The 14,851-nt window shown below is 39.0% G+C and overlaps 2 protein-coding genes across 2 annotated transcripts; one reads left to right on the top strand and one right to left on the bottom strand.

The window, feature by feature from the left end:
* The first annotated feature begins 265 nt into the window (after positions 1-265).
* LOC130934001 (glycine-rich cell wall structural protein-like) lies at positions 266-3,504 on the top strand. The gene is made up of 3 exons (XM_057863591.1): positions 266-350; positions 411-824; positions 3,452-3,504. The coding sequence occupies exons 1-3, from the start codon at positions 266-268 to the stop codon at positions 3,502-3,504; spliced, it is 552 nt and encodes a 183-aa protein (XP_057719574.1).
* Positions 3,505-7,995: 4,491 nt separating this feature from the next.
* Positions 7,996-8,692, bottom strand: LOC130934000 (uncharacterized). Its single transcript, XM_057863590.1, has 2 exons — positions 8,397-8,692; positions 7,996-8,122 (listed from the first exon to the last, which is right to left on the bottom strand). Exons 1-2 carry the CDS (start codon positions 8,690-8,692, stop codon positions 7,996-7,998), a joined length of 423 nt encoding a protein of 140 aa, XP_057719573.1.
* Positions 8,693-14,851: the final 6,159 nt, after the last annotated feature.

Here is a 14,851-nt window from a genome sequence, read left to right as displayed (position 1 = left end):
CCAGGTCCAGCCCTCACCGTCGCGCCCAGCCCCTCACTGCCAGTTGCGCCCAGCCCTCACCGCCTCACCGCCCAGCCCTCATCTCTTCGGCGAACCCTCACCGTCGCGCCAGCCACCCACGCCAGAGGAGAGAGATCGGACAGAGAGAGACGCAAAGAGGGAGAAGGACTCGCGTTGCTGCTTCTTGCCGCCTAGCCACTGAGGGAAGCCAGCGCCACCGTCGCCGCTGCTCCTCGCCGCCTCGCCGCTTCAGCTTCTTGCGGTTATGGGTTCTAATGATGAGTTTGCCGGTGGTCCTGCTTGGCCTTCTGCATCTGCTTCTTTGTGCTTTGAATTTCTGATTTGGCTTTGTGCTTCTCTGTTGAATTTGTTGATTTGGCTGTGTTGATTTGTTGATTTGTTGCTTTCAGTTTCTGCATTCGTTAATTTGTGCTTGAATTTGTTGATTTTCTATTTCTGCTTCTCTGTGTGGAGGTGGAGGTGGAGGTGGGAGGTGGGGGTAGAGGTGGGGGGAAGGGAAGACGGGGAGGGGGAGGGGACGTGGGAGTGGGGGGAAGGGAACGGGGAGGGGGAGGGGACGCGGGGTGGGGATGGGGGTTGGGGAGGGGGAGCGGACGCGGGGGTGGGGGTGGAGGTTGGGGGAAGGGAAGACGGGGAGGGGAAAAGGGGGGAGGGAAACGGCAGCGGCGGCGTTGGTGGTGGTGTTGGTGCTGGTGCTGGTGCTGGTGGTGGTGTTGGTGGTGCTGTGGGTGGAGGCTGTGGCGGTGGTGTTGGTGTTGGTAGTGGTGGTGGTGGAGCATGTAATTGTGTTGGTAGTGGTGAGGGTAATTTTGTCCAAAAAAATAAAAAGGACGATTTTAATACGAAAAAAAACGTTAAGGACGATTTTAATACGAAAATTAGATGAGGGACGGTTTCGATTCTGGCGTTAAACATTAGGGACCAAAACCATACTTACCCCTAATTTTTTTTATAAGTTAAAAAATTACACTGAGAATTATTTATTTAATTTCATAATAAATAATATTTTAAATTTGAATGATTTATTAATTAATTTATATTTATTATACTATTTATTTAATAATTTATTAAAAAATTAATAAAATCAATATCATAAAAATAAAAAGTTAATATGAAAAAAATTATATAAAAAATCCTTTTGACACAAATAGGTCTTCGATAAATAAATATTTGATTAATTTAACGTCAAATCAACATCGTCTTGTCAAAACAAATAAAGATAAATAGATTCTTTGACAATTTAAATTTAGGAATAAATCTCTAGTCAATTTAGCAGTGATAATGTAACAACTAACATTCAAATGTGCTACTTAAGTAATTTTTGTTACAAGTTCACAACAAAAATAACGAAAGAATTGGATTAAAGAATAAAAACCGAATTAAACTTTTTTTTGTCAAAAAATATTTTGTTTTTTAAAATAATTGTCTAAGAGACTGGATTAAATACTTACTCGTTCTTGAAAGTAGGAACCCACAAAATAAAGCATGTGTGATGCAATTGGAAACCAAATCAAAAGCCTAATGACAAGCGAGTGGGGCCTTCATGGAGGAAACAATGATATAACATTATGCAAGATTGCGTACGATTTTGCATTAACAATTATTTTTTGGTGTGTGTGGGTTTGTATATATATGACCTTATTCGTATAGTACTTTTAATTTTTTTGACACGAAGCACTTCAAATCGTGACAATTAATGAAGGGAAATGAGTTGGTATTAATTAATAATAATGTGTTATGTGTGAATCTCTTTTATCCTACATACAGTAATAATGTAATATAATATTTAATTATTGTAACTACTACTTTATTTTGTGTGTGTGTGAAGTGGTAGTTACAACAAAGGTATAGAAGAGCATGGAAGGTTCAATATATTAGTGTAATCAAGATCCGATTTGAATCTCTCGTTTAAACCATCCTTTTTTCTCTCTGAGCCATATATATTATTTATAATGAAGCAGCTCATAACAAGCTGGAATATTCCCTGATTAGTTAGTTATTGGCTTGTTGCTTTCATTTTGGTGATTGTGAATATAAATTGCATTAAATTGTCTGCATTATGTATATATGGTAAAAAACACTTTATGTTGTGAGTATAAACTTGAATTAATTGACGAGCGAGCTACCAATTAAGAAGAGTGCTCCAACTCAGCCAGCTGATCTGATGAAAAGGCAAAAGCTGATTACATATTTACATTGAATAAACTTATTAGTTAATTATTAATTCGAAACTATCATATTATAGTGTTAAAAATTGATTAAAGTATATCACTTCAAAGGTAGAAATGGAATGGGTCTCTATGGAGTATCCTTCCCCTATTTCTATTTCTATTTAGTAAAATATCTTTTGTTTTTATTTTATTTTTGTTATGAATCTTCGTTTATTTTTCTTTGTGGAAGAGATGAAAATTCATGGATATCCAAAAATATTAAGTTTTAAATTTTTTAAAAAATAAAATTAACACAATCATTATAAAATTCAATACAATTTAAATTTAATATGTATATAATATACACATAAAATTTTTAACATATAAATTAAAATAAAACAAATTATAATTACTTACATAACTTATATATATAAAGATATTTACATAAATTTTCTTTTGAAAAGATTTCATAAGTCCTCTGAGGCAGTACCTCAATTTTCGATCCCGTCTTTATTTATTCATAGGATGAATTTTCGTTTTTGTGAAAATTTTACGAGTCTCTATTAGTATCTCCGTCGTAGATAATTTACGCGGATTTCTGTAGATGCAGATTCTTTTTATCATCCTATTAAAAGGGGATGATTATTATTATAATATTATTTATTAGACACCCTATGTATACTTTAGTTTGTATTCAAACCCCACTTTAATTTCTTGATATTATAAGGGTTTTAAAAAGTCAAATTTTTTTAAATAAATAAAATAAATATTTTATTTATCAAAACATACATTTTATAATTTTTTTACTAAAATGCATCATATGGCTTATCTCATTTAAGTGTAAATGAAATAAGATTGCACGTATCTTATTTACACTGTAAATAAGATAAGGCACGAAATGAGAGACGTGTATATTTCGTTTACAGTGTAAACGAGATATGTGAAATTTTATTTCGTTTACACTGTAAAAGAAATACATGAACACTTTTGACGTTTATAGTGTAAACGAGATACACTACGACAAATTTTTAACAACTATAAAAGGATGTGCAACCCTTTGTATTCTTCACAAACATTTATCTTCTTCTTCTCTACCATTTTTCTTCCAAAAAGTAAGCCAAAATGTCTAGTAGTAGTGGATATTTAGTTGTAAGTGTGTATCCCAATTGTCATATGAGAAATAGTGATACTGAGGTGATATTTGAGTGTGAGAATTTCATTTTGTTGCGTACCTGACGAGTAAGTTCTTTGTCAAAACTGAAGAGTCTGATATTGAGCAGCACCGGTGGTAGCGGCAGAAAAGAGATCGGATGTGTGGGGTATGGGTTGCTAGCACCAATGGGACACAGAGCTTTTCGGTTCATCTGTTTTGACTCCAAGAAGACGAGTATGTGCGCCTGATGTTTGACATCCATGGGAGAATCATGGCGGAACAAGTGATGAAGCTTTCTGTGGAGGTTGGTGATGTCAATGGCAGTGGATCTGGCCAGTCAGACTTTGTGAAGAATGACCAACCTCTCGCACCACCACCGCTACACGTTGTTTGTCCAGTGGAAGACATGGACGTCACGGTGAGGACTCCGACGGGAGTATGTTGCTGATAGCAACGAGAGCGATTCTTCTGAAGATGATGAGGATGAGGAGTTTGTACTAGAGACCCCAGTTGAGCCATCACGTCAGTATCTTCTGCCTTGCCCCGCACCCAATTCTGACCTTGTCATCTGTAATTATCATACATTGGATCTGGATGCGATGCAGGAGAAAAATCTATTTTCCAACACAAGTGAAGATGATTACAACTTAGACGGTGGCGTGAAGTTTTGGGTTGGCCACAGATTCAAAAGCAGAGATGCAGTAATGTAGGGTGTGAAGATTTACAGAATTCGCAAAAGTGCTGAGTACCAAGTCGTGGAGTCAGATCGATTAAAGTACCATGTGCATTGCCGACAATATGAAGCAGGCTGCCCTTGGAATCTTCGTGTTACTCTCTGAAAGAATCTCAGATATTGGTAAGGTCAAGTTTAACTTTGTTTTATATTATCATTTATCATTGTTATGCTTGTTGTACATATCAACCACGGTTGTCATATTTCGTTAGGGAGGTGCTTAAGGTGGGAAGATCGCACACGTATTTAGCACCCACCATGTCTCAGAACCGTCGACAGTTGGACAACAATCTCATCTGCCGTGTCATCCTGCCGTTGATACAATCCAGCCATCCGTTTGTATCTCTGTCCTACAAGGTGCAGTTAGGAAAAGCTATCACTCCAAATTTTCGTATAGAAAGGTCTGACTGGTGAAGCAAAAGGCAATTGTCTAGATATACGGTGATGAGGAGGAGTCATACAATAAGGTGTCGAGGTTTCTATAAGCACTATAGAGTTGTTGTCTCAGAATGAGGGTTGAGATCAATATTGTACCCTACTATGATGGGCACCTTGTGGTGCGTGATTACAGCATGTTTAATAAGAAATTTTGGGCCTTCCCTGCCTGTGTGGAGACTTTCAAGCATTGCAAGCAGTTTGTCTTTGTCGATGGCACGCATCTATATGGCAAATATGGTGGTGTTTTGTTTATTGCAGTGGCATAAGATGGTAACAGCAATATCCTTTCTGTAGTATTTGCAATTGTCGAGTTTGAGACCACGGAGTCCTGGTCTTTCTTTATTACTAATCTGAGGCGATACGTGACCCCATAGGAAGGCTTGTTAATTATTTCTAATAGATTCTAGGTGATTAAGGATGTGCAGAGAGCTAACGATAGTAGTTGGCAGCCACCTAGATCATTTCATGCTTACTGTGTCCGACACATGGGGGCGAACTTTATGTCTCGTTTCAAGTCTGTCAAGGGAAAGCAGTAACTCATAAATGCTGCTTACAGTCCAAGCAAGGCTAGATATGAGTGGTACATGGATGCACTTAGGGGATTGTCGCGGGATATGGAGAACTGGGCTGGCAGGTTCAACAAAGAGATTTGGCTACAACACTGCGACGGCAGTTGCCGATTTGGGCACATGACGATGAACTACTACGAGTGCATGAATATTGTGCTTAAGGGTACACGCTACCTACCAATTTTAGCCATCGTGCGATGCATGATAAACCACAATTTTATTGTTTATTTTGTATTGAAATGAGTGAATTTTATCAACTTAGGTTGCACTTATTCACTAAAATAGCATGGTTTTGTGATTTCTTCCTAAATTTCGCTTAAGAGTAAAAAATGCTTTTTTTAAGCTCTAAAAATGCTAAATTTAATTTACTTTAATTCCATTCAATACCTTAATGTGTTTGTTGAGTGATTTCAGGCTTACAAGCTAAGGATGGATTGAAGAAGTGAAGGAAAAGCATGCAAAAGTGAACAATTCATGAAGAAATGAAGTTTGGAGCATTTCATGGTCATACGTACACATGCCTTGCGTGTATGCATGCTTTGGGAATTCGCCATGTTGCGCGTACGCATGCATCATGCGTACGCATGATTGACTGCACGTGGTTCTCTTAAGAAAACACGTGGTTCTCATTTATGGAGTATTACAGGCCAAACTCAAGGAAGAGAAAGGGGGATCAATTAGGATAGATTTTTACCATGTTTTAGGTTAGATTTCTAGAGAGAGAAGCTCTTTCTTCTCTCTAGAATTATGGTCTTAGATTTAGGTTTCAATTATTGTTTTAATTTGGTTTTCTTCACAATTTATTGTTATTGCATCTTTATTCTCTTAGTTTTACTTGTTAATTTACTCTATTTTGTGCCTTTATGTTCATGAACTCTCTTGTTAATTTTGATTTTCTTTGATGCAATTTATGTTTTCATGATTATTGTGGCTTCTTTTAATTGTTGTTATTTTCTCTTGGATTTGGTAGCTTTAGGTTTTATTATTATATCAATTCTATCATACTTTACTTTTATGCCTTTCAAGTATTTGTGAAAATGTTTCTATTAGTTATAGAGTAGATTTTTACACTATTGGCTTGGAATTGAGTAATTGAGGTGCCCTTGATGTCATTAATGTCTGAATTAATTAATAATTTAGAGATTTTAATTAATATCATTTTCATTAATGAGTAAGACCTATAGATTGAGGTTGATTAAGCCTGGTTGACTTATCTCATAATTTGAGGTTAACTTATTGGGTTTGCTCTTATAATTGTCAAGTCGTGGTTAGTGACACAAGAGTCATTGATGTCCAATACTGATTAGTGATTTAGTTCTTGTTTTCATTGACGAGTAAGACTTATGGATTAAGATTGACTATGCCTATTTGACTTTCTCCCGATGTGGAGATGACAAAATAGGATTAACTTTAGACAATCGTCGTGTTTGTGGTCAATGACTTGATTAAGAAGTTTTGATTCTCAATCCTTGCTAGGAGTGCCCTTTAGCATTTATATTTCGTCAATTACCGGCTTTACTTTCCTGTTATTTAAATTCCTGCTTGTTTATCTGCAAACCCTTATACTCATAACCAATAATATGCACACCTCACTACAGTTCTTTTGAGAGATGGCCCGAGATCTAATACTCTTAGTATTTTTATTGGTTTGCACTTGTGAAAAACAAAATAAACTCTGATTGTGAGTCGTTTATTGGTTTGGGACTATGCTTGCAACAAAATTCTATTGAGGAAATTCCGCACCAACGTTTGACCCATCATTAATGCACCTACGAGAGGCTACAGTAGTTGTTCGTCAGGAAGTGATGGGAGGCACATGCACAGCTAGTGGCAGGTAATCAATTTTTCCAATGGCTAATTGCTGCCATTGAGAAGAATAGAGAAGGAATCTCAAAGATGCGCATCACTCACTACGACAAACGGGCTTCACAGTATTCCTAGATAAGAAGCTAGATCCTTTCGAGGGTTGGTCATAGTGGTCGTACCGTGTTCGCTTGACGAAGGGCACATGTGACTGTGGCCTTTTTCAGTCACTACATTTTCCACGTCGTCATGCGCTAGCTGTCTATACCACCTCGAGTGTCGAATGGGTTTCACACGTCTATCAGGTGCACATGCAGCAAGCTGTGTTTAAGGTGTTTGAGGCGGAGTTTCTCCCGATACTAGTCAAGAAGCTTTGGCCAGAGTGGTATGGGACACGACTTTGTCCTAATCCTGCCATGCGCAGGAAGTCTACTGGCAAACCTGTTTCAACTAGGTTTCGTAATGAGATGGATGAGGGCAAGCACCAAGAGAAGAGGTGTGGTCTTTGCAGGCAAACTGGTTATACTCGAAAAGGCTATCCAAACCAGTCCACGGATGAGGCTTAGTTTAGAGTCCCTACTTTGCATGTGTTAGTTGAGGTTGTTGTTTGTGTAGTTCATGTCACTGTTCACTTTGTTATATTCTTACTTAAAATATTTTGTACTAGAATTTTATGTGATTTAAGTCATCCATGTTGACGGCATTTATGTTATATTTGAATTCTAAAGCTTAAACTTCAACATATAACCACATTTATATAAAACATCTAAAGAAAAAAACCCAAACTAAATACCATAGATATAAAAAAAATAAAAACAGTGTACCAAAATACAAGTAAAATAATGTACCAAAATATAACATAAATAATGTTTCAAAATACATCAATAGTAACATGTGGAATAACAAAATACAACACCAATAACGATATCATCGGTGGTAATCACCCGGGTAATGCAGCCGATGTCCAGTGCCACATGGCGGAAGGTGTGCCTGTCACTGAGGTCTACTAGGACGTGGGTCCAGAAGAGGCTGTGGGTGACGAGAGGGATCCTATGGCTGGTGAGGCGAGTGTGATGGCAACAGATGATGTGGGACAATATAACTCTCCAAGTAGGTCAAACGCTGATACTAAGGCTGGTAAGGTGGAGGAACCGGTAGTGCATGTATCGGCTGGGATGCCATCATCAATAGGCCGTAGTCCACCAAAGGCGGTGTCACATACAGAGCACCGGGTCGAACATGTGTGCCGTATGCTCTGACAGAACCCAGAGAAATGTATGGAATCCAAAGAGTAGTGGGCATATGGGCAAATGAATGCTGCTGTGGCTGTCCCATGCTTTGCTCCCTACCTGTGCTGAACTACTCCGCGATGCACTACATGGTGGGCTGGTCGCTAGTATGAATATGGATGCCTCCTTGATCTCTATGTCATCGACCATCGATGCCTCCTGATGACTGCTGGAAGCCTGGAGGTCATGCCAACCATGGGGGCAACATCTCAATCGTCTTAAAATGCCTATGAGCCTGACCTTGAAGGCGGATGTGGTGGTAGAGGAGGAGAAAGAGGTGGTGGTGGTGGTGGAGGCAGTGAGTCATCCTGGTCATCTGGGATATCACCGTGATCCTCCTGTTGGTGATACTTAGACTTTTTCTCCGACTCCAAATCCAAGCACTCCCTGTGAGGCTTGACCCTGTCCCTCGGTACCCCTCCGCGCTCTCTGGCACCCTTCTCTCTCCTGGTAGGCCTTCGGGGGTTCTCCCGAACCTCCCTGGAATGCTGAGGATGATCAGGCACATCCTGGGGAAGGTGAAGAACGTCCCCCATCTGGCTGGCAGTAGGTTGGACGTCACTTGATAAGTCCAATAGCCTGGGGTCATCAAGAACATGCTGGGCGGATAGGTGTCTAACGCAGCAGGCCTTCTGGTACCAATCCCAATACTCTTGTATAGGCCGATAGTTTGTGAACGGCTGAATGGAGACTAATGTCCCTCCTCAAACCAATCCCTAAATTGATCATACCACTCCCAGAGCTTTGTAGGCCACCAGAAGTCCTCGCCCTGTCCTGTGGAGGTTAGAAACCTGTCGACCTTGACCGGGACCTCTGGCACTGGCTGCTCATTTCCAAACTACCGTTTCACCCGATCTTCATGGTGAAACTCAATGATATTAAGGCATACGAGGGAGACAACAGACATCCATGTCCCCCACTCTACCTCATCCTTCAACCACAACAGGCAAAGGTCCTGCAATACAAGGTCGTCATACGATGTCCACAAGAACTACAACGTAATATGTATGATAATCATCAGTAGCAGGTAGTAACACAGGATACTTAATTCAAAATTTGGTAACTGGACAAAAAAAAAAGCTCGCTTGCCTCATCTAACTGTAACTGATCCAACTTCAGACGCCATCAGAAGACTCTTTTCTCATGTTGGTTCTGACACTGCTGCACCATACCTGTCAACCTGTGGACACTCGCAAGAATAACAAAGACTCAATTTATTTCATATCATATCGAATTACATAAACGAAGATGAAGAAAACTATAAATCACATTTACCTCGCAGCCATGGGATACGTATAAATCTATCGTTGGGTGGATACCACTGAGGAAATCTTTGGTATATCCAAGAGACTAGCAGCCGAGTGCATCCTGCAATGTCTGTCCTGGCTCGATGTGCTGTAGAGCATAGAAAGTGGTACGTGCATACAAGCACCGCAGAACCTCAAGACAGAAAATGACACCTCTGAAAGTCATCACGGAATGGCAGCCAATAGAGATGGACCTGATTGTTTGACTTGTCAGTCATCAAGTAACCCCTAATCAACAATATAATGTAGCACCTCGTGTACTGTTGAAGGGTTTCTGGATCATCAGCAAAGGGCATCTACCAGAGTCGCTTCCGAAGCCATGTCAACTTAAAAAAGGAGAAAGACTTCTTCCTCTGCGCACCCTGCCGCTGAATTACAGGAGGCCTATTACCAAGTAGCCGCTCCACCAACTTCCAGATCTCAATCCCATACCATGTGTGGAAATCACAGAAGCACCTACCTACTGGCTCTCCATATGCTCATGACTCGAAGTAGTACGCAGCGTCCTGCAGGATGATGATGCACTCACCCCATGTTTGAAAAGAATACAATACTTGCCTGAGTTAAAATATATGTGAAGGTTGTAGAAGGCTTAGAAAAGGGGGGTTGAATCTATGACCTTCTTTTACTTTAATAAACTTAACCCTTTAAAACAAACTTGCAATCTGAATCTGTTTGAACTCAGCAGTGAAAAATTTATGACACAATTTTATTTTGTCTCATGAATATCAGAAAATGGAACAGAGCAGAGAAGAGAAAAGTTGACACCATCATATATCCTGATTCGGTTGCCTTGTACTATGCAACCTATGTCCAGTCTCCACCACAACAATGGTGGAATTTCCACTACAGCTAAAGTATTACATAAACCAATTCCACAGGATTGACACAATTCTTTTACACTCAAGTTCTAGCCTTACTTGACTTTGGCTATGTTAATACTTAACTCTTCACTCTTAGTGCTAACCCAACTAAGAAAGGGATACCTCACAGGTACAAGATACAAGAGATAGACTTACCTAAAGAAATCTGAAATAACTTCAGGCTTTTCTCTCAAGTGTATCACTCAGCCTCTTTCCACTCATTGGCTTTTACTTGAGCTCTCTCATTATGCCTTTTCACTCTAGAAATTACAGAAAGATAAACATTAAAAAGAAAATTACAATATGTAAAACATGAAGGAGATTGACTCTTCAACAACCTCTTTGCTATGTGATAAACTAGATTTGCTAGCCTCTGATTCAGTTCTTCATTCAGCAAAATGTTCCTTTGACTAGGAAACACTGTCCAATTAGATGAACTTCTTCAAAGAGCTCTTCTCAGAACATACACATCAAGAACATTGGTTATCTCTCCTTGGTTTCTGAATGGTGTGAGATCTTCTTTTGTATCTCCTTGCATGTTGCTGAGTTGCTCTCTCCTAGGTCAAATCTCGAGCTTTGTTCTTCACCAACCCACCATTTCACTTTTTCCCATTAATCCTCAAAATAGGAACTTTGGTTTTGACCTTCTCTTGTCGACCGAAAGCCACATATGAGTAGAAACAGACATCTTCAATGGTAAACCCAGATCTTGGCCATCGAAAAACAACTTGGTCTCCAAGACATAATTTTAAATGTAGATGCACAGTAGTGAAGAACAGAAATCATCTTTCCCATATATCTCATTTTGGATTGGCAGAGAATTGGGAAGAGGAGAAGAAAGCAATGCATGCAATAGGAAATGTATTACCTTTGACCTTTGCCTTAGCTTGATTTGGTTTGATTTTGCTGATTTGACCTCAACCTTTCTTTCCTAACCTTCTCTTTATTTCTTCTTCTTTGAATAGCTTAGGAACTAAGCACTCTCTTTCACTTCTGTGATTTCTGACTGAGACAGGAAAAAGTGAACATTGCTTTATGGTGGACAAAATTGTGATCATCAACAATGGCTCCAAGGACTTGGTGCTCTCAAACGTGAATCACACTTTGTCGCAACTCCGCACAACTAACCAGCAAGTGTACTGGGTCGTCCAAGTAATACCTTACGTGAGTAAGGGTCGATCCCACAGAGATTTTTGGTATGAAGCAAGCTATGGTCATCTTGTAAATCCCAGTCAGGCGAATTTAACTAATTTAAGAGATTATTGGTTTAAATAATGATAATAAAATAAACAGAAAATAAAGATAGAGTTACTCATGTAATTCAATGGTGGGAATTTCAGATAGGTGTATGGAGGTGCTGTGTTCCTTCTGAATCTCTGCTTTCCTACTGCTTCCTTCCAGTTTTTTATCACTCCTTTCTATGGCAAGCTGTATGTAGAGCATCACTGTTGTCAATGGCTACATCTCATCCTCTCAGTGAAAAAGGCCCAAATGCTCTGTCACGGCACAACTAATCATCTGTCGGTTCTCGATCATGTTGGAATAGAATCCCTTGATTCTTTTGCGTTTGTCATCACGCCCAGCAGTCGCGAGTTTGAAGCTCATCACAGTCATTCAATCCCAGAATCCTACTCGGAATACCACAGACAAGGTTTAGACTTTCTGGATTCTCATGAATGCCGCCATCAATTCTAGCTTATACCACAAAGACTCTGATCTCATGGAATGGAAGGCTCGGTTGTCAGGCGAGGGGCAACCATGCGTCGTGTATCAGGAATCCAAGAGATACGCACTCTAGCTTTCGCTTGTAGAACGGAAGTGGTTGTCAGGCACGCATTCATAAGGATGAATGATGATGAGTGTTGCGGATCATCACATCCATCAGGTTAAAGTACGAATGGTATCTTAGAACAGGAATGAATCGAATTGAATAGAAAATAGTAGTAATTGTATTAAAACTTGAGGTACAACAGAGCTCCACACCCTTAATCTATGGTGTGCAGAAACTCCACCGTTGAAAATACATAAGTGATGAAGGTCCAGGCATGGCCGAATGGCCAGCCCCCAAAACGTGACCACAGGATCAAAATACAATTCAGGATCCAAGATGTCTAATATGATAGTAAAAAGTCCTATTTATACTAGACTAGCTACTAGGGTTTACAGAAGTAAGTAATTGATGCATAAGTCCACTTCCGGAGCCCACTTGGTGTATGTTTGGGTTGAGCTTGATCTATCCACAAGCTGAGGCTTCTTTTGGAGTTAAAAGCCAAGTTGTAACGTGTTTTGGGCGTTCAACTCTGGTTCGTGACTTGTTTCTGGCGTTTGATTCCAGAATGCAGCATGAAACTGGCGTTGAGCGCCAATTTACATTGTCAAATCCCGAATAAAGTATGGACTATTATATATTGCTGAAAAGTTTTGGATGTCTACTTTCTAACGCCGTTGAGAGCGTGCCATTTGGAGTTCTGTAGCTCCAGAAACTTTATTTTGAGTGCAGGGAGGTCAGATTCCAACAACATCAGCAGTCCTTTGTCAGCCTCCTATCAGAGTTTTGCTCAGGTCCCCCAATTTCAGCCAGAAAATACCTGAAATTACAGAAAAATACACAAACTCATAGTAAAGTCCAGAAATGTGAATTTAGCATAAAAACTAACGAAAACATCCCTAAAAGTAACTAGATCATACTAAAAACTACCTAAAAACAATGCCAAAAAGCTTATAAATTATCCGCTCATCACTTTAGAAGCAAGATGGAGGGATTAGCTTGCTGAAATCAAATCGGGCTTGGGTTGGTTCTAATCAAGTTCAGCCCGTTTGATTTCTTTGGCTCAGCTAGTTTCATTACTTTGAATCCTTTTGGGCTGATTTATTTATATGTAGCTGATAATTGGAATTTATCGTCGATCTAGAATGTTCTCTAAATAGAAGAGTTCATTCGTTGTAAGTATAGTCTAGATCAATAACTAACTCCCAATCAAATTTAGATTTAAAAGGGTAATCACAATTAATACACAATTATAACTGAGAGTATTTAGACTCCCTGGTCATTTTTTCTAGGAATTACAATTAGATGATCAATTATTGGCTATGGGAGAATGGGAGTTTGATGGCATGAGACAAGGAATGTAAATAGCAAGGAATTAAAAGTCAAAGCAATAAAAGTCAAAGCAAGGAAAATTCAAATGCAAGAAACCTCTTGGCAAGTAATTGAGAGCTAAGGTTACCTATCCTAGCCATTGACCACAAACACATGATGATTATGAAGAGTTAATTCTACTTAGTCCACCTTACATCGAATATAAGTCAAGTAGGCATAGTTGATTTCAATCCCCAAGTCTGAGCCAACTCTATTAATGGGAGGCTTAGAGTCAAGGGAAACCAAATCAACTAATTACTCTAATGTATCAAACAAGAATTGACATCAATGACTCAAGGATTACCAAGTCATCAATTCCAAGCCAAGAGTGAGAAAAAACTAAGTAAAGACTAAGCCAAGCATTTTATCAAACACTTGGTGTGCATGAAAATAAAATAATATTAAATTGCATTAAAAATAAAATCTAACTACCAAAAGCAAGAAAATGAAAATAACAATTAAAGAAAGCAATAATAACATGGAAACATAAATTTGCTTTAATTGAAATTAAATTCAACAAAAGTGTTCATAACATGAAAGTGACAAAATAAAGGAAATAACAAAAGAAATAAAGAAGATCAAGATGAGGGAATATGAAAACATAAAGGAAACTACACTAAAACAAGAATTAAAGACTGAAATTAAAAGGAAATTAACTAAGAAAACCCTAATTCTAGAGAGAGAGGGGGAGCTTCTCTCTCTAGAAACTAAGAGAAAACATGTAAAAGCTAAACCTAATTGTCCCCCCTCTCACATGGAAAGAGGGACCCTTTGATATAGCAAGAATCAGCTTCAGAAAATCCTAAATTTGGGCCTTGGAAGCCCAGAAATCACCCTCAGTGATTTGCATTAAGTGAGTCACGCGCTGGGACTTGCGTACGCACATATGCTGATTTTCTTCTTGTGCGTACGCACATGATATTGTGCGCACTCACACATGGCTGAGTGGTTCTTGTGCGTATGCATAGTAGGCTATGCGTACGCATACACTAGTGTGTGCTTCTCCTTTGATTTCTTCATGTTTTTTTCCCAATTCCATGCTTTGCTTCCACTCTTATCAAGTCATTCCAACCTATTACACCTGAAATCACTCATCAAAATCATCAAGGCATTGAATGGGATAAAAGTGGGATAAAAGTGATTATATTAAGCACAAAATAGCATGTTTTCACAATTAAGCTCAATTTAGGGAGAAAACACAAAAGCATGCTATTTACATGAATAAATATAGGTTTATATGATGAAATCCACTCAAATCACTCCGAAATATTTCGTCAAATATGGATTCATCAATTCTCCCACACTTAAACAATAGCATGTCCTCATGCTAATCACAATCAAAGGAGAATGATCAAAGGGTAAGCAATTTATTCAATGCAACTATAT

This window comes from Arachis stenosperma, chromosome 6 (assembly GCF_014773155.1).
Source record: "Arachis stenosperma cultivar V10309 chromosome 6, arast.V10309.gnm1.PFL2, whole genome shotgun sequence".
NCBI classification, from domain to species: domain Eukaryota; kingdom Viridiplantae; phylum Streptophyta; class Magnoliopsida; order Fabales; family Fabaceae; genus Arachis; species Arachis stenosperma.
This window is presented reverse-complemented; position numbering and strand designations above follow the sequence as displayed.

Bases quoted from the DNA above. Each gene is read 5' to 3' on its own strand.
- LOC130934001 (XM_057863591.1), top strand. From the start codon at position 266: ATGGGTTCTAATGATGAGTTTGCCGGTGGTCCTGCTTGGCCTTCTGCA. The intron at 351-410 runs GTGCTTCTCTGT...TGTTGCTTTCAG, and splicing joins TGAATTTCTGATTTGGCTTT to TTTCTGCATTCGTTAATTTG. The intron at 825-3,451 runs GTAATTTTGTCC...GATATTGAGCAG, and splicing joins TTGTGTTGGTAGTGGTGAGG to CACCGGTGGTAGCGGCAGAA.
- LOC130934000 (XM_057863590.1), bottom strand. From the start codon at position 8,692: ATGGGGGACGTTCTTCACCTTCCCCAGGATGTGCCTGATCATCCTCAG. The intron at 8,123-8,396 runs GTCAGGCTCATA...GGGTTCTGTCAG, and splicing joins CCACCACATCCGCCTTCAAG to AGCATACGGCACACATGTTC.